The sequence below is a fragment of the Uloborus diversus genome, chromosome 5 (assembly GCF_026930045.1).
Source record: "Uloborus diversus isolate 005 chromosome 5, Udiv.v.3.1, whole genome shotgun sequence".
Taxonomy (NCBI): Eukaryota; Metazoa; Arthropoda; class Arachnida; order Araneae; family Uloboridae; genus Uloborus; species Uloborus diversus.
This window is the reverse complement of record NC_072735.1, coordinates 152,205,310-152,225,899: the sequence shown is the minus strand read 5'-3', so window position 1 is coordinate 152,225,899 and position 20,590 is coordinate 152,205,310. Positions and strand designations below refer to the sequence as shown.

At 30.7% G+C, this 20,590-nt stretch overlaps 1 protein-coding gene across 1 annotated transcript in view; it reads left to right on the top strand.

Moving 5' to 3' along the window:
- The window catches only part of LOC129222011 (ralBP1-associated Eps domain-containing protein 1-like), a 49,465-nt gene extending 29,253 nt beyond the window's left edge, over positions 1 to 20,212 (top strand). Inside the window, exons 14-19 of the mRNA XM_054856429.1 lie at positions 839 to 903; positions 3,205 to 3,321; positions 5,200 to 5,245; positions 11,732 to 11,781; positions 12,731 to 12,855; positions 17,391 to 20,212. Coding sequence (XP_054712404.1) covers positions 839 to 903; positions 3,205 to 3,321; positions 5,200 to 5,245; positions 11,732 to 11,781; positions 12,731 to 12,855; positions 17,391 to 17,559 — 572 coding nt within the window. The 3' untranslated portion in view covers positions 17,560 to 20,212. The remainder of the gene's footprint in view (positions 1 to 838; positions 904 to 3,204; positions 3,322 to 5,199; positions 5,246 to 11,731; positions 11,782 to 12,730; positions 12,856 to 17,390) is intronic.
- Positions 20,213 to 20,590: the final 378 nt, after the last annotated feature.

Below are 20,590 nucleotides of genomic sequence, written 5' to 3'. Positions count from 1 at the left end.
TCAGAACTCCTATTTCAAATCTAATATTAAGTATCAATTTACACGATTTTGATTTGGGCTGTATTTTTGTAAAAGGTAACCCCCATGTAAAATGAGGATCTACTGTATATGTTGGTAGTAATGCCCCAAACATAAATATTTAGGTGGGAGAAATTCTCACTTTACCAAATGAAATTTGAAATTTTACTGTATGGTAAAATACAAGCCAGTGTACAGATCTGCATCTAATAAGATGAGACATTAAGCATCATGCCGTGGATTTTTTTGGAAAGAAAAAGTAATATTGCAATTATCTCCAAATTGACAGAATTGTCAGACAAAATGTGCTGAATAAAGACATTTTTGGGAGGTCACGGTGACCTCCGTTGAGACTGCATTGCAATCAGAGTGACCTTCCCTGTATGTTTGTGGTAACTGACACGCTACATACTTTTTTTTTTAACTTAAAGTCTCAAATTATCTTCAATTCCTTATATTTTGTTGCTGGACCTCTTTTTTTTACTTTCTCACTTATGCATCTTTTGGCCGTACTTTTGTGCAAATATGTTAGTCTGGAATTACTGTGTCGGCTTTAAATTATTATTCACTTTCATATTCATTTCTTATTAATTGATGGCTAATTTTGTGTGTGCATTTTTAATACTTAGTTATTGATTTTGGAAACTAATATAAATCTATAGTTGGGGCAAACCTAATCTGGCAACATCGTAATGCTGTGATTAGGATCTGCATAGCCTTTACATTGCTGCCAGGTTAGGTTTGCCCCAACTACTTCATTGTGTGAATATGGTCATAAAAATAACTTAGTCATACTAATGTGATTTTTTTTCCTCTTTAGGAAAAACTGTACCACATTTTTTAGGTGCACCTCCTGCAGTTCCTCCACGAATATCCCCAAGCACTGTAAGTTCATATTTAGTATTAAGAAATATTTATTAAAATTAGCAAGAAATAAAATAATAAATTGTGAAGGCAAAAAGGCATTAGGAAAAACATCTAAAAAAACATTTTAACATCTAGTCATTAATTTAATAAAATATTAAACCATTGACAGGAGGGATATATATGAACTAGCTTTTTGCTTTTCAACATGCAAAAGGAAGAACCAAATGTAATTTTCTGAATTACCTCATACATCAACTAAATAGTGATATATGTTGATGAAAAGAATTTTCAGTTTTTGACCTTCAAGTTACCTCTCACTCCAGTAATGTGTGCTAAAAAATTTATAACAGTATATGCTTTAATATACTAATTACAGCTATGTCCAAATCATGTACTGATTAAAAGCTGTAGAATTACAGATAGTTACCAATTTTCTCAAAAATGCTAGTACACAATTAAATTTTGAAAACTGAGTTTTAAAAAAATTCTGAGAAGGGAACATGACCCAGATTTTTAAATATTTTTATCTGGTGAGTTTTGTCCCAATTTAAATGTAAATTTTTTTCTTAACTATCCATAATGTAGCTGTTTATTTTGTCTATTCTATTTTTACTTCCTTTTGCAAAAAAGAAAGTATTGTATTCACAAAAAAAAATTCACTCAAAAATTGGCCTTAGTTTCCATTTTGCTCGCCCCTGAATGCATGTTGAGTTTTTTTTCCAACTCGACCACACTTGAATAAATACCTAAGAACATGTAGACACCTGATGTATCCATTTTGACGATCCCCGAGTTAATTACAACGAGTTTTCTCGTAACATCCATATGTGCATATGTATCTCACATACCTCAAAAACGGTTTGTCCTAGAAAGTTGAAATGTGGTACATAGACTCCTAGTGGGCTCTAGTTGTGCACCTCCACTTTAGATAACTTTAAGAGATAAAGATAACTTTTTTAAAAGATAACTTTAATCGGTGTTCTTTCATTGTTTACCCTTCTGCGGATGACATCACAAATGATGAAATGCCATTCACCGACCACAATATTTAATTCGCATCTTTACTCGTGTGTACTGGCAACTATATGGTTGATAGCAAGCATAGAGCGCAATTATTTAATTCGCTCATTGATTTTTATAACGTGTAAACACGATAGGAAGATGTAGGAAAGTGCATCATTTGTGACATCATAAAGACCACACCTTTTCAAAAAAATGGACAGTTTAAAAAATTAATTAAAAAATAACTGTTGGGAAAATAAAAGTACTTTCTGGGTCGGTGGTGTTTTTTTTTTTTTTTTTTTTTCTGCTTATTCTATCAATTTCAGTGACTAAAAGTAGTACTTTTGACTGAAGGAAACAACCCCATTGAGTTCTAGGCTAATTCATTTCTACATGTGTACTATGTTATTGGGGGAAAAACTATCTAAAACTCACACATTCCCCATAAAAAAATCCTTTGTTTAATTTTCATTTTACTTATTGATTTTTTTTTATTTAAGTGTTTCATAAAAAAATAGCTACTTTTTTGAATGAGTCCCTTAACTACTAACTGAATACTTGAGTTTTCAGGTTGAAATCAGAGGCTGTTTACTTCTCATTGACTCTGTTTAAAATGCTAAAATAATTCATTTTATGTGGGGAAAGAAAACAATGACTCTTATTTGAACTCAAAAAGTTAGCTGTGAGATTTTTTAATTTATGCAATTTTTCAAAGCAACTATTTAACAAGGAGACCAGTAGAGTATTATATTTTCTCTCACTTTGATTTGATTCAAAAATGTTGTACAACTCCTGTTCATGTAGCTCATTTGAACTTACCACGCACATTCTGTTTCCCAAATGTGAAAAGAAAAAATCCCTTGCTAGATTTTTATTGATGCCTTTGTAGTAAAAAAAAGTCTCAATACTCCAAAGCAATTAAAACAACCTTTGATCAGTTTCCAAGTAGGCTTCAGTAAATAAGATCCTAGTTTTTATTGTTATTTTTACTAGCAGAGTTGCCTTAAACTGATATTTCAAGGCAAACATTCGTCACATTTACTTGTACATTACCCTTATTTGGGAGGTTTAATGACATTGGCTACTTCCCTTTTTTTTTGATATATCAGGCTTTTTTGCTCTGGGAAAACCCAATATGATGAAAGGCTACTGTGCTGTGAAATTAACAGGCTTGTATTTATTTCCAAGTTAACTCTCAACTTCCACTGCTTCATTTGTACTGTTGGATGATACACTTGTAACATCCTTAATATATCTTTTTAACTACTACAATAAATTATGTATGTGTAATTAATATACGATTGTTTCTTCTTTTAGGCAACACCTCACAAGAATGCCATTCATACTGATGAACAGCATCATTCAAGTGATAATATAGATTTTGCTGATTTTACAAGTTTTGATGATGCAGAAAATGCTAATCCACAGTTAAAGGTAAAATGCTTAGTCTGAATAAGTGTCAGATGCACATTGCACACAAGTTGAAATCTCCCCCCCCCCTTTCTCAATCACTATATACCCATCAACTTGGATGTTTTTCTATTGAATTCATTTTTTTAGCCTACTTTCCCATTAAAAGTCAGAGAAAGAAGCAAAAAGCATGAAAGAAGGATTAATGCATCTTAAAAATATTTCAAAAAACAAAAAATGTCAAAAATAAATAATTAAACAAACATTGAAAAATTAAAAACGGGAAAGTATGGTATTGAGATGGGGGAAAATGTCTGTCAGTCCCCCCTCCCCATGACTTTTGAGTGAATAGTCCGATTCGAAAAAAAAAATTGTTCTGTAGATCTCGGCGAGGGCACCTCATTCCCATATTTCATTTTTTGATTTGAACAATTTTTTGTTCAATTTTAACAATTCAAATCTTTTAACACTAGTGCCTATGGGGAAACTGAAAGCCTATATAGATTCCAAACTCAAAGGGGGATTTGCTTCAAACAAATTTTGTTGGAATTAGCTCTTGACAACCTACTCCCGACTCCGAGAATTTTGAGGCACTTGACTCCGACACTTGTGCCCAAAAATTAGTCGAACTCTGACTCCTCGTCTTTGACTCTGACTTCGTAACTTTGGCAAAAATTTATGCACAGAGGAAAAATGACTGACTCCAACTCTTAGATATTCGACTCCGACTCCTGTATCAAAAAATAAATCTGACTCCGCAAACATTGGCAGAGTTGCAAATTTTAAGGGAAAATGACTGATTCCAACTCCGAGTCTTTGAATTAAAAACTTTCGACTCTTGAATCTGTCTTTTTTTTGTCCCAAAATCAGATCAACTCCGACTCCGAAACCATGCTTTTTACTGTGAAATATTTATTTTTAATATGATTTGATTTTATTTTCACTCTAAAATTCTAATTTATGCATTCAGTTTTTGGCAGAGACATTCGAAGTACTTTATGTTTGTACAGACTTTTTTTTTTTTGACAATGAAAATTATTTCTTTTAAGTTAACATTTTTTTTTTTTAAACACATTAATTCATTTTTAAAATTACTTTTCGGCAACAGTTAGAAAACAAACGATTTTTTTTTCTGGATATAATGCATTTATTTTAATTCTTTTTTTTTTTTATCTTTTTGAAAGCGGTTAAAGATTTTTTTTTTATAATGGGAAAAAATGTTTTAGCTGCTTTATTTAAAAGGTGCTGCTACTTTATTTATTTGTTTATTTATTTTTACGCATCTAATTTTTTAGATGAGCAAATATATTTTATTTATAGAAATCAACTTAAAATATTTTTAAAATATGTTTGAAATAATTTGCAATTTTAGCTTAATTTTGAAAATATTGATGCCATACTAGAAATTCGATATTGGTATATGGAAAAATAGGCTCGTTTAGCTCTAGACGGAACTTCTTGTTTATATACTGGGATCCCACAAACTTAAATTTAGTGATAGACAAGGGGTTTTCACCCCTTCTTGAAGACTCCCCCCCCCCCATCAAGAAAAATCATTCTAAATCTTACAAGTGATACAGCTTTTTAATAGTTATTATAGGGTTCATCAAAAGTCTCTGAAAAGACTTTAAATATTACCAGAAGATGATAACGGGAACCCAGTTGTATTTTTTCTCATTTTAACGTAATTCTCACTAAGACCTGTATATGAAAGGAAAGTTATTCAAATATCATAAATCAGCTAATAAAAATAAATATGTAATATGCACATCTAATACATACAGTGAAACACTTATAACATCATGAAAGGACTGAATTATTTTGACATTACAGCAGAGTTATCACTATAACCAAGTTCCACTGCATATATTTATATTAATTTGTATTTTCTATTAATTTCAGTCAGGAGCTTTTGAAATATATAAGAAACCACTGTTGTCTCAAGATAGTAAGTTTTTTTCTTTTCTCATAACCTTATAAAAATGTAAGTAAAATCAATTATAGTAGACCCTCAATTTACGCGGTTTAAAATTTGACACCTTTATTTTACGCGGATGAGTTTCGGTTTTACGCAAATGCGGCTATGCAAACAGATAAAATTTTCCCCTCTTTTCAAAATCCAAACTCCTAAAGATTCCAGATTACGCGTAATCAACTGCATTTTGGCGTGCTAATAATCGAGCTTGGGCCAATGGAGACATTTTGTGCGATAGGTTCCAGAGCTTTTTCCAGAAGTAAAGTCATTAAACCCACACAGTTCAGAACTCACTGGAAGAAGAGCTTTTAGGTGTCACAAAGGAGGCCAAAACCAACGAGGATACTGACGTCAGTGACGCACAACCAAATTCGTTCTCATTGAAAATTTTGAGCCATTCCTAGACAATAGAAATGATCTTTCTGATTTGTTAGTGAAGGAAGATTCTATCACGGAAATGACACAAGTGATCATGGATGCATTAATGCTCTGCAAAGAATTAGAGAGAAAAATTCTTATCTGCCAAAAGACTATCATAGCCAGCTCCTCTTTATGAACAGGACACGAAATTAATTTATGTTTTCTTTATGCATGTTATGCATAAAAATCGATATAAGTACACATTACACTTATTATGCAATTAGTCACCACTAGAGTGAAGTATTTTGTCATCTACGGAATCAAACCTCTATTTTAACACTAGTATTAGGGTTCAAATTACACGGTTTCGATTTACGCAGCATTTCCGTGGAACGTAACCCCCGCGTATAACAAGGGTCTACTGTACTTATCTTTCCATGAATTTTGAAAATATTTATGTTTCTCATCTGTGCAAGAAATCATCCATAAATGTTTATTACCCAATAACAAGTTTATGTGTCAGTCTGCTGCATAGATGGTACCATGCGTGCCCATAACTGCATTTTTAGAAGGGGGACTAAGAAACTTTTAGTGTTTTGTTTTTAATTAAAAGGGAATTTTTTTAAATCTCATTTGCTTATAAAATACAAAAAGAAAGTAATGAATTAGTTTTCTAGTTTTTAGACATGGCCATTGACCAACCGTAAAGTAAGAAAAGAGAATTCAATATTTTGTTTTCTTTAGAAGGGATGTAGAAATGTTAGGGGCTGTTATTTAAAATAGATTGCTATAATTCTGAAAACAAATTCATGGTAGACTGAAATTATTAATAGGTTTTTTTTAAGTGAATGTGAGTTTTAAATAAGGGGTCATTCCATGTCAATTCAACCAAAAAAATGCCATTTTGACACCCACCGACACGGATTTTGATAAAACTTGGTGAGTTTAGTCCTTTAATGTAGAAAAGTATCCACATCAATTTTTTCTTCTCAATCTGCTTTAGTTTTCATTTTACAGCCAGTCAAAATTTTGAATTTTTCGTATTTTCCAAACTATGACGATTCTGCGTGTTGATTGAAAATAATTTGTATTTCATTTATTTTTCAGCCAATTTTTATGAAAATTTACAGTAATATTAATGAAAATATGAGGATTTCAGAAAAAAATATATAAAAAAATTCTAAGTAATATTTTAAAAGTAGAAAAAAATTATTTTCATAATTTTTTTTTCTAAAAGTATGAAATACGTTAAAGTCAATATCTACCAAAGGGAATATGATAATCAAAAAAGTTCTTTTTTCCTGATGATCTTAGATGTGTGTTCTGCCATTAAAAAAAATAAAATTAATGGCTTTTTCAGTTCTTTTTATTTTTAGCTTAAAAATATATCTGCTTCATTTTTTTTTTCAATTTTATTTTTTTATTTATTTTCCCACACTATTATCAAAAAATGAATGTATTCAAAAACATAAATATCTCAATAATTTGCACATGAAATACTCTTAATTTTTATTTTAATCACAAAAATGCTATTTTTTTACAAATTTCATTACATAGTACACTAGTGCAACCAGAAATACCTTCTGGAGGGAGTTTTTGGACCACAAATCCCTACTGGAAGGGTTTTTTGAATCAGTAATACCTTCTGGAGGGGTTTTTTGATCAACAATACTTTCGGAAGGGGATTTCTTGATCAAAAGTATCTTCTGAAAGGGGATTTTTTCATCAAAACAGTCCTTTCATATGCATAAACTATTGTACTATTAGAATACACATGTATGTTAAAACCAATGCCTTGGGGGTTCACCCCCCCCCCCCCCCTTCACTGCGCCACTGACATAGTAGCCTAAATAAAAGTGCTCTCTTCTCATCTTTCGTCCAGCCTGTGAAATGTTCTGCTACTTCAAAAGTGAAACACAAATTCTTCTTCATCTACATGTTTCTCAACCAGTGGGTTGCGAACCCCTAGGGATTCATGAGGGCTGAGGGGTAGAATGGGGGCTCTCAAAAATACTATTGTAATGGCGGAAGTTTATAATTCATGTGCTGTTTACTCATCATTTATTCATTTGTCTCTTGCAAGGCCAAGTTCCATAGAGTGCTGAAGAAGTTAAACTTATGGGTACAGGGTATATGAAGTTGAAAGCATATAAATACTTTCGTTTTCTCAGTAACTTTTGATCGAAAAATTCGATTAAACTTAATGGAAACAGTACAAAGAGCATTATGCGAATGCCTGCTTCACTATTAAAGTGGGACAAGGAGTTGCCGTGTTTATTAGCAACAATTTCCTATGACCTTTTAGTGATGAAAAAGAGAAGGAATGATTGGCAACCCAAAAATACATCAGGGATGGTAGAAAATATTTTTACTTAAGATCAATTTTCTGGGTGAAACTTGCTACAGTGTGAATTACACAGTTAAAAAAAAAAATCAAAGGAATAAACTATGCAACTTGCTTTGTGGTGTATGTAAAAAAGGAGTTCATGATTTTTTTTTTCAGATTGAGTTTGGGCATACAAATATGTTTGTCGATAAAAAATACCCTTTTTTTAAATATCTGGTCATTAAAGCAGTTCTATTGTTTTTCAAAAATAAAAGATAATTCTTAAGCACTCAAACTCGAAATTGCAGTCAAATGATAATTATGCGCCATATATTCCTACCAAACAGCTAGACTCATAATCCTGTACAAGAAGTTATAAATTTAAAGACTGTTCTAGTTTTATTGCAAGAAAAAGGATCATATTGTGAAACTGAGAGTTTCTAAAGGGTATTTTCTAAAATTATTCCTTAATTGCCATCTGATTCAATGTTGCAAATAAGTATACTGTTGAGTCATAATTAACACTTTTTTTTTTATATTTGATATCCCCTTTTGATCAATGTTTCAAGAAGCAAAAGGATTTTCCCACACACAGAGAAGCAAATTAAATGCTGAACATAAAGACTGAAACTGACAGATATTCGAGTTAAACTTTGAGAAACTTTAATTCCACAACTACTGCAGTAAGTTGCATTTAGATGTTCTGTGTGCTTAGAGCTGCTTATGTTTACCTAAATGGAAGGTAAATGTTGTGTGGGAGAGTTGACATTAACTCACTATCACAAATTTAGTTATGGAGCACACAAGTTACAAAAAATGTTAATGATTTGTCTGAAGATCAACAAATTTTCCTAAAGCTACGAACTGAATCAGAACAAGAATTCAAACTATTTGTCTGCATCACAAAATATTTCTGAAAAAGTTTGAATTTCTGCAAAAGGTAATAAAATATTAAACATCATACTTCATAAAGAAGTTGGAAAAACATTTAAGTGGAATCAATATTTCAGAGAAAAAGTAAATAAAAAAATATCTTGTAAATAATAGGAATAACAGGCTGATTTGATAGATGCTGAATGTTTAATAAAATAATACATTAAAAATTGTTTGTAGGCTCTTTATTCTAGCAAATAATACAGCTATGTAAACAAATTGGGTAATGAAAATTTTTCGAAAATATTTTGTTTTAAATATATACATACTTGAAAAGAAATGTAATAGCCATTAATTTTATTTTTTTAAATGGCAGAACACACTTTTAAGATTCTCCCAAAGGCATTGGTTTTAACATATATGTGTATTCTAATAATATTAGTAGTTTCTGCATATGAAAGGACTGTTTTGATGAAAAAATCCCCTTTCAGAAGATATTTTTGATCAAGAAATCGCCTTCAGAAGGTAATTGTTAATCAAAAAATCCTTTCAGAAGGTATTTTTGGTTCAAAAACCCCTTCCAGTAGGTATTTTTGGTCCAAAAAAACCCCTCCAGAAGGTAATGAAATTTGTAAAAAAATAGCATTTTTGTGATTAAAATGAAAATTAAGGGTATTTCATGTGCAAATTATTGAGATATTTATATTTTTAAATACATTCATTTTTTGATAGTAGTGTGGGAAAATAAATAAATAAATAACTAAAATTAAAAAAAAAAAGAAAAAGAAAACCAATGAAGCAGATATATTTTTAAGCTAAAAATATAAAGAACTGAAAAAGCCATTAATTTTATTTCTTTTAATGACAGAACACACACCTAAGATCATCAGGAAAAAAGAATTTTTTTGATTATCATATTCCCCTTTGGTTGATATTGACTTTAACGTATTTTATACTTTTAGAAAAAAAAAATTACGAAAATAATTTTTTTTCTACTTTTAAAATATTACTTAGAATTTTTTTTCTGAAATCCTCATACTTTCATTGATATTACTGTAAATTTTCATAAAAATTGGCTGAAAAATAAATGAAATAGAAATTATTTTCAATCAACGTGCAGAATCGTCATAGTTTGGAAAATACGAAAAATTCAAAATTTTGACTGGCTGTAAAATGAAAACTAAAGCAGATTGAGAAGAAAAATTGATGTGGATACTTTTCTACATTAAAGGACTAAACTCACCAAGTTTCATCAAAATCTGAGTCGGTGGGTGTCATGGCTTGGTTGAATTGACGTGGAATGACCCTAAGTCATTTATTATAATAGCTCGTGTTAAAATGTTACAAATATCTAGAAGGGGGCTCAAGCGCCCCTCTGCCCCCTTTTATGGACATCCATGAATAGTATTGCTGAATTTATGCTTAACAAATGCTAATTATTTAAACATTAAAAATAAATTTTTTGCAATTACTTCTATCCTGCTCAAATCCAGAACCCCCTCCCCTCTGAGCTACCAAATATAGCCTAAATCTGCATTTTGCAGACTAATATTTTCAACATTCGCCCCTGGGCCAATTTGAAAAATTGCACTTTGACCCATTTTTTCTGGTAGTGGCCTACTCCAAAACCAGAAGCTGAATCTGCCCTTTTTTCCTATACATTCATGCTGCTTAAATCACTTTATTAACTCATTTGAAGTAGTAATAATAACTCTTGCAACGTTTAGAAATGCTGAAAGTTCTAATGTCTGAAAAATTTTCTTTTGCAACTGTTATGTAAAATCTTCAACTAGAACGTTTTAAAAAAAGATTGTTGGGCTTATTAATGTACTTTTCACAAAAAGTGCTTTGCAAACAAAGTATTTGGAATTGGTGATTTAATCATACAATATTATAGAGCAGCACTAAAATATAATTTTTTGATTATATTTACATTCTTATTATTTAGCCCTCTTCCTATTAATTTCACATTATTAAAGTGGTTAAGAATAATTAAATACATCTATTCTGTGCTTTACTGATAAGCAAAATGAATTAGAATGAATATATTAAATCCATTCAAGGGAAATAATAAATCGCAATTTTTTTCGTGTAAAATTAAATTGAAGACTTGTCTGGTTTTGAACTTGAATATCAAGTATCTTGAGTGTAACAGTAAAACTGGATTTCTTTTCTCTTGAAGTATTTTATTTGTTCTTTCTCTTTTTACACAATATGAAAAAAAGAAAAGTTCTAAACAGTTTAAATGAACTTGCTTTTATTTATAGCTTTGAATGTTGATTCGGATTTCACACATCAAAAATAGCTCATATTGACTTCATGTGACAAAAATAAATATCTGTCTTGTTCCTATATGCAGTATCTATCTGAAAGAGGTTGTACCCTATAATAACATATTTTGTCCCTTTTCTTTTTTTTAAATCTTAGTTTAAAATAAAAATATTCAAAATTTTGATGCACCAATTGAACCCTTTCCACAGGATTTTCTTTTACTCTGTACCACTAGTATGCTAGTAATATTTTCACTGTAAAAAGACCTATATTACATATGATGAACTAACTTTTTACATTATGTTAATTATTTACTTGAACTCAACCATGCCAATAGATGTTAGAACACTTCAAGACTAAAAACTTACTATAGTTGGGGTAAACCTAACCTGGCAGCTGGTGAAGGCTGCGCAGATCCTAATCACAACATTACGATGCTCTGAGGTTAGGTTCACCCCCGCTACAGTTGGTGCGAGTTTTGCCTTGACAGTTGAGGGAGCAAAGAGTTTAAAAGTTGGCATAAAAAGCCCCCAACAACTTTCATTATTCATGTGTTCTCCCTTTGAATGTTTGTACTACATAAATTGCACAACATGGGTTCAAATTTATGTTTGTTATTTCTTTTGTAGGCTTACATGTTGCTTCATCCTCAGGTCATGGAAGTTTTCTTTTAGAACAAGTGAGTGTAATTTCACTCAAGTTGAAAATCAAAACTTTGCCCCACCCCCTCCCCCTAATTGTTTTTTATAATGCTTTAAAAATGAAAAAAAAAAAAAACTTATTAAATTTCCTGTTACACTTGTAATTGTATTCTCAAATCTCAAAGTAGCATGTGTTTTCTACTGACTTTTTATGCTTAAAATACAAGGTGGTATTTTATCTACCAGTTTGATGGTGCTCTCAGCTTTGTTGAGATGACAACTGCCTCCAGCTCGGTTGTTCACTAATCTAAATTGATGAGTTCTAATAAGAACGAAACTGCTATTTCTCTATGTGACAACCGGGCTGGCTGGTATATTGCATGTGGTTCTGTCTTAGCCCTCTCTCTCTCTCTCTGGCTTACTGCTAAAATTGGCTTTTATTTAGTCTGGATTTTTTAGAGTCTGCTATACTTTTCTCTTGAAATTATTGGGAAATCTTTAAAAGTGATGCTTGGCTAAATTTTTATTATTTTCACACTAAATTATTTCATTGCATTTCCAAATCAATTTTCTTCAAAATGTATTAGAATGTAATATTTTTTTAAACTAAATCACTTTCATTAGTTCTGAAAAAAGGTTCTATGTGGATCTTTTATCATTGAGTGTTCTGTATATTTGTATCAACACTATCTCAGACTAGTTTCAAAGTTTCATACGGCCTAAACTTTAATAATTGTATTAACTATATGTTTTATGTCAAGAATTTATAAAGCTTAAAATCTTTTTTAATTTTAAATTTTTGTGTAGATTTCTAGTTCACCAACTGTCAGTTTAAATTGTTAATTGATTTTCTTCATGAGAAAAGGTTCTAAAGGAAGTTACTGCAGATTTTCTGTTTATAATTTACTTCTATATTTTTTAATTAACATGAATGTTTTTTCCTTTAATCTTAAGTCTTAACTTTTTTATTTCTCCTTGTAACTTTAGGAACCTTCAGTTGCAACAGATGATAGTACAGCATTGCTAGTAGACATAAGTCAACCTGAAGAAATACTTGAAAGAAAAAGGCATCCTTCAGCACCTCCATTAGCAATTGCAGCTGCAAGTATCACGTAAGTTCAATGCAGTTCTTGTTAAAAGCATTTAAAAAATTGCATTTCCTAATGATCTTGGTTAAATGCGTCATCTGTTCATGTTCATTAAATTTATGGAATAGAAAATTGTTCTTTTAAGATGCATGAGATACTCCTTATGCTGTTTTTTAATTTCTCAGTTTTAACTATTTAAAACATTTTTTAACTTAAAGTTATAGAGTAAAAATAGTTTTATGTTTAGTCTTATGTTACATACAAGTTTACTTATGTGTAAAGTTGTTCTGAGCTATTTTGTTCCCATACCCAGAGTTTACAGTATTTGTTGTTCAATTTTGGTAATACTTTTAAGAGATTTATTGTAGAAATTACATTCAGCATACCTGACTCTAATGATACATCTTGAGTAATATGCATTAACAACTGAAATTCAGAGAACAGGAAATGAGTGTGTGCTGTTAATGTGTATGTTGTTGGGTGTGTGTTTCTGTGTAGCCTAAGTATGCCACAAAGTCTTGTGTAAAGTTCCCTAGTAGTGCAATATTCTTGGTTGCATGTCTACTGTGACTTTTTTTTTTTAATAGATGATCACATTCACATACAGTTCATTTTTTTCCTTTTAATTACAAACTAGCATTTAATTTTCAAAAAACAAAACTTTGAACATTCTTGAAATATAGTTGAAACATAAAGAAAATTATAACTACTTGAATTAAATTAGTCATGCCTGAATGGAAAGTTCTTTTCTCCAACTCACCTCAAAGAGCCTTACACTGTTCTGCATGAGGGATCCTCAAAGCAAGCCCCCCCCCCCCCATATGGCTGGGTTTGGATACCGACAGTGGTCTGCAAACATAGTACATTGGGCTGGGGAAGGTCCCACACTGGGTATTAGCTTAGCTTGGAGTTTTCCCCTTAATGAGTGGAACTGGCAAGAAATGAAGTATGGTATGAACTGTACCTTGTTGGTGCACTGTAGTTCCCTGAGTGCAAGTACTAGCTTTGGTGCCATTTAAAGTGTTAATCTGGTCTGTGTGTCTTCTCTGCAAAAAATTTAAAAAAAAACCTTCAAAATGCTTCTGACACCATTCTTGTGGATTCTTATGTAAAATGGACCCCTAAATCCAAATATGACCACTGTTTTCCCCCCAGTCATATCCCACATTTTTTAAATGGCTTCTCCCATTTTTTTCAGTTTTTGACAGTTTCATAGCCATGATTTTTATTTAGAGCAAAAAGGAGCAAAGTATTAACCATTAACATTCTTCTGAGGGGATAGAGAGGTGCAAAATTCAAAGGCGCATTTGAGCAAGTTGGGGGGAGACTCATGAGTGTATCCCCCCCTTAAAAAAATACTAATAAATAATAATAAAAAAAATCATTAAAACCAATCTTTTTTCTAGGGACTTGTTTTGCAATTGTTTTATTTTTTACAATGTTTTCAGCTTTAAACCAGAGTATTGGACTCACTCCAATGAGCTGCATGTCTGAAAAATTTTTCATGTTGTAGAAAAAATAATAATAATAACAATGAAGCATGGCATGTTACACAGTCAGTCGAATCTCAGATCTTCTGTATAGGACCTTCCTATGCATTTACAGATATAATTATGATTAAAATTTATCTTTGGTATGCTTATAATATAGCATTGATGTACAGTTATATTTCTGCATATGCACCGTCCCAGGGGCGCCGCTTGGAAAAATTATTGGGGGGGGCCCGATGTCACCGGGATCTAGGGAGTATGTTAAAGCACGGAGCCCCCCCCCCCCCCCTCAAAAAAAAAAAAATCAGATTTTTGTGCTTTGAAAATGCCAACTTACATATTTTCTGGTGTGTGTAATTATACAAACAATATCTGACATGGCGTTTTCAAAGTTAAACAATCTAAAAATTGGTACACAAATTTTCTGCTTCAGCTAGATCATGTCATTTGCCTTAAGTGAAGGACAATTTTACTGTTCCATTTTGTGGGGAGCCGTGAAGTGCCGTCATAGCTAAGCTACGGCACATACAAGGTAGTGCACTTGACTTGCATGGAAAGGAACTCCCAGTGGCACCAATTTATAACAACTATTGGGGGGAGGGTGCCATGACGGGGGCCTTGCCAGGGGAAGTTTTCTAAATTTGAGATAAAAAATAGTGAGTTTTAAAGATTTTTAAGCGTTTTAGAGTTATATGATCAACATTAGAACCTCAAAAACTCGACTCTCGGTAAATCGACACTCTGAGAAACTCGCCAAACCGACACATTTTTTGGCTTTGAAAAAAAAAAAAAAACAGTCATGGTATTTTCGAAAAAAGCTAATTTAATTTACATTAATAATTATGCTTTTAGTCTAGTACAGAGCATTGAATATGTAGCTCTGAAAAGAGTGAAATAATATTTAAATAAATCTAAACAATCATTAAAAGAATAAAGCATAGAAGATTGCTGTCGCACTTTGATTACTATAAGTGAAATAACTAATTTAAGCTTGCTTTGAATACGGCTCAGAGCTCATTTAATAAAAATAATGTCTCAAAATAAATGCTTTGATAGAGTTAAAAAAGATAATACAGATTACTTTATTAACTCTAATAATTGAAGAAAACTATCACGCCTTCCATTGAATGTACAAATCAAACATTGATATATTTTTTCCAGATCATCAACACTTAGATGAGAGCACCGCCGGTGACAGACTTACCCGGAGGTTCGCGCAGTGGGACAAATTCTATGAGTGCTCTCAGCACCGTAACACTATCATTATTCACACCACTCGTTTTCAATTAACCTGTTTACTACCGCAATAGTGTTTTGTTTTAATTTATTACTGAATGTATTTTACAACGTAACTATCTTCAAACAAGGAAAGTAAAAAATACCAACATAATTTTGTGATTTTAGAAACCATAATATGACAAATAATGTTCTTAAATTATTGAGGGGGCTCTGCCCCCAAAACAAACTATTGAGGGGGCTCGGGCCCCCTCAAGCCCTATGGAGTCGGCGCCACTGCACCGTCCTCATTGTTTCTCACTATATCTCCAGAGTGATAAGCAATGAGGGCAGTAAACAGACTAAATTTTCTCCCCTTTCAAAATACAAACTCCTGAGATTGCAGATAGCACATAATTAACTTCTGAGATTGCAGATAGCACATAATTAACTTCATTTTGGCACTCTAATAAGGGAGCTTGGACCACTGGACCACTGGAGATTTTTATTTCATAAAAAAAAAGCTATTTTATAAAAATATTTTATGTAATATTTATATACTTTTTATATACTATTTTATAATAAAAAAAGCTAGACTTCTCTAAAGAGCTAGAATCAGTTAAAACTATATATAAGAGGTAAATAACTTATACACTTGTCAAGTTTAACTTACAAAAATGGTTGAATAAAATATAGATGGGAATGAGAGAGAAAAAAAATAATTTCACAAAAGGCCCACCCATCACAAAAAAAACTCTATTATGGAAAAATGAAATTGCAATAGAATTCCAACAGAAAAAAAGAAAAGTATCCCAAGGGATCATAAAGGTTATACAGTAGACCCTCGTTTTATGCGGATTTATTTTATGCGATTTTAATTACACTCGGTTTAAGATTTAACACCTTTATTTTAATTTACGCGGATGAATTTCGGTTTTACGCGGATGCAGCAATGCAAACAGATAAAATTTTCCCCTCTTTCAAAATCCAAACTCCTAAAGATTGCAGGTTACATGTAATAAACTGCATTTGGCATGCTAATAATCGAGCTTGGGCCGCTGGAGACATTTTATGTAATTTGTTTAAGAGCTCTTTCCAGATGTAGAGTTGTTAAACTCACACAATTCAGAGCTCACTAGAAGAAAAGCTTTTAGACATGACAAAGGAAAATAAAACCGAGGATAATAACATTAATGGCACACAACCACGAGTTTTACCTTTGAAAATTTTGAGCTATGCGCTCACAATGGCAAATGATCTTTCTGGTTTGTTAGTGAAGGAAGATCCTGTCATGGAAATGACGTGAGTGACCATGGATGCGTCAATGCCCTACAAGAAACTACAGAGAAAAATAATGACTGCCAAAAGAATATCATAACCAGCTCTTTTTTGTAAGCACTAAGTTCATTTATGTTTTCTGTCTGCACGCTGTGCATACATATCCGAATAAGTACACATTAAACTTATTATATAGATTTATCTATCACAAAATAGGGGTGTTTTTTTTTTTTTTTTGTTTATTTAACTTAACTCTTATACTACTTGATACTACTATTAAGTAAATGAATTACCAGCGTTTTAATGCACAAATTAAAACAGGCATTAAAACGTTGGTAATTCATTCCTTTATTTTTCAAGCATAAAGTTTCATCAAACTACATTAAGTCTTAGTTTACACACACACACACAGTTTTGATTTATGCGGCATTTCAAGTTTAGACTCAATCTTCAAATTATGAACATATGCCTGCATTTTCAAGTTTTTTCTCAAATTTATAATGAATGTTAATGTTTATTCATAAATGATTTATCGTACTTAGCCTTAATATTAAAGGAAAAATATATTTGTTTTAGAACTGTCCCTCGAGATAAAAGAGAGCTTCAAGCGGCTATTAAAGCACTTAAAGAAAGGAACTCAATGTTGACTGCACTGAACAATGAACTAAACCAAGAACTATCAGAAATTATGGAAGAAAGAATAGCCCTAGAAATACAGTTGGAACATTTAAAACCATTTTCATAATTTAAGTTGCCTTGGACGTTAGATGATCACAAACTGTATAAAAAAATTTATTGCTAATATAATAATCAGTGTTTTACAATCTATATTTTGTGATGGTCATTTTTAATCATTCCATTAAATGGGTGTTTCAGTTTCTCTATCAAGTTTTGCTTCAGCTTTTCGAAATGAATATAATGCTTAAAAGTATGCTTTTAAATTCAAAATTTTAAACTTTTATGCATATTTTTTTATCTATGAACAAAATTAATGACAACTACTCAGTTACAACTAGGATTGCATAATTATTACTTTTTCCAAATGTTGTACTTGATCATTTACACCAATGTATTGCTTGATCCATTTTAAAATTAATTTTCACAGGAACTTTTTCATCATGAAAATTTACAAATTATCATTGATTTTATTTATTATTCATCATTGTCAATGTTTTATAGAACAATAATTGAGTATTCTTGCCATATTTCCAGAACTCCGTCCTTTAATCCCTGCTCCATTTTAAAATTTTTAAACTGAGAGATAGATAATTCACAAATGCTCTTTTCAAACTTTTTCTTTTTTTTTTATACATATTTATATTGTTTTTCTTCGAGAGAGACAGAAGTTGCATGTATTGAAAGAATTGTTGAGATATTTCACACAGTTCAGTTTAATTTTTCCTAGTGAAGTTTATTTTAGAAATGAATTGAACTTTCTGTTTGTAATGTCATACAATGTCAAAAATAGAATTGTGCGAGTAAAAATGTATCTACTTTTAAACAAAATGAATCTATTAATATAGTTAAAAAGTTTATTTTTAAAGGGAAAGTTTTAATTTTACAAAAGGAATTGTGTTTGAAAAATGATAGTGATCTTTAAGATTATGTTGTTTATTATGTTCTTCTTTAAATTTGATATATCTTATGCCTAAAATTATAGTTTGTAACATAATCCAATGGAACTGCCAAATGTTTGATGAAATCTCACTATGCCATTTTTTTTATATCTTTATGAAGCATTTTTCTTGAATGTATAATTATATTTGTTTAAAAATTGTAAGTTTTCAGATATGGACATCAAAATCTCCATTTACCTTCTAATTCGTTTCTTTTTTCTTTTCTTTCTTTTTTTTTTTTTTTTGGAAATAGCTTTCAAATAGTATATTTTTATTTTTTCAACTGTCTTTGCAGTATTTTTTCTTCTATATATTACTGGAATTGTTTATTTTTTATTACTTCTTATATTGTTTGGCAACTAGTTGGTATTGATATAAAACTTACCGCAATTTTATGTAGAATTGAAGAATTAATTTTGTTTTTAAATTGATTATAGTATTATAATCTTTGTGTACTAAGTCTAAATGCTTCTTGAAACAGTGCCAAATAATCATGATTATCGCAAAATATACACATCCGTTTAAACAAATGAAATTAAAATAAAGCTTTAATGAAAAGACACATAGACAACAAAAAATTTTCTTTTTGTCAGTTTAGTGATTCTCAATTAACTAATTGTCATGAAATGTATTCTTTATCTGTTGAAAATCTTCTTACTAGATGTTGCAATTTTTTCTCTAACTTTCAAATTTTCCTCATACATTTTAAGCGTTCATTAAATATGTCATATGTATGCAATTTCTGAAACATGTTTTTATAGATTTTATCTGATAATTTTAAAAATGTGTAAATCAGAAAATCCTTGGTTCTCTAACTCTAATTGCACAGAACAAAAATCATGTTGCATGAAAATTAAGTTAACTTTTTTTTTTTTTGGTGATCCTAGTTGTAGCAAGAAGAACAGAATATGCTCCCCCTCCCCCCATCTCTTTGTTTGTTGTTTTTGTTTCAGATCCTGAAGCATTTTCAATGCCGGAAATGTTGACTCTGGAGAGATATTATTAGCATTAAAAGTGCTGAAAATTGTTCAAATACTGAAGAAAGTTAATTGTTGAAAAAAAATTATCTGGTGTTGCCCTCATATGACAGTTCAGAAAAGTGGAACGTATGTTGCAGAAAAATTACAATAAATTACTGAATGATTTAATATTGATTGGAAGCAAGCAGCTCAAGACTATTTCAGAAATAATCCCTTTTTTCCTGAACATTCTAAGAAAAGAATATATGCCACGAATCTTGGAATGACACCCAAAATAATATAACATTTTATTTTGTGTTTATCATAGGTTTGAATTTGTATCATGTGTAAATGTTGCAGAATGTTATCAATCAGTTAAAGGTCTGTTTCAGAACATTACTAACCTCCTGCTACTCGGTCAACTCCCAGCTTTTAGTTTTAATGAAAAAATGATACATAAGCTAATAGAGAAAGTGATTTAATAAATTATTCCAAACAATTTTTTTTTATTCTACAAAGTTTAAATACAGTTCCATATTTACTTGATCATATATTAACTATTTTAAAATATTCAATAAATTTTGGCCTTTTAAACATGAATGCAAATTCCTTATTTGTATTGCTAATAATATTAAAATGAATGATATTCCATATGCAGCAATGCAAATTTAAATTTTTAAAGCCTTTTTTAATTGTGAGTATTGTTAGTCATTAACCATGAACACGTCTGCTTGTTATGGCAGATAGCAAAAATAAGCTATACCAGTTTCTCGACCTGTTTTTTTTTTTCGACAGATCAATAAAAATTGCAAAAAAAAAAAAATCTTCAGACTTTTTCTTTACAAAAAAAAAAAAAAAAAAAAAATGCTAGGTATTATAAAAAAATATTAAATGAGTTACTAGCAAATTTTAACTAGGATTTTCTGTCAAAAATATTTAAACTCAGTTGTTAGACTTTTATCTACAATAACTCCAGTTCAGTAAAAAAAAAAAAAAAGAGTAAATGTAAACACTCTCCAGTGCTTCCAACTTTCAAAGAAAAAAATATGTATTCTAGATCTCAAAACTATCTCCATTTGCATAAAAAATATCATACAAAAGTTTATTGTTTTAATTTATTTTTTAAAACTTTTATTTTTGCAAATTAGCAGAGACGGGTAAAAATTGGGAGGCTGGTCCACGTTTTTTGTGTACCAGTGCC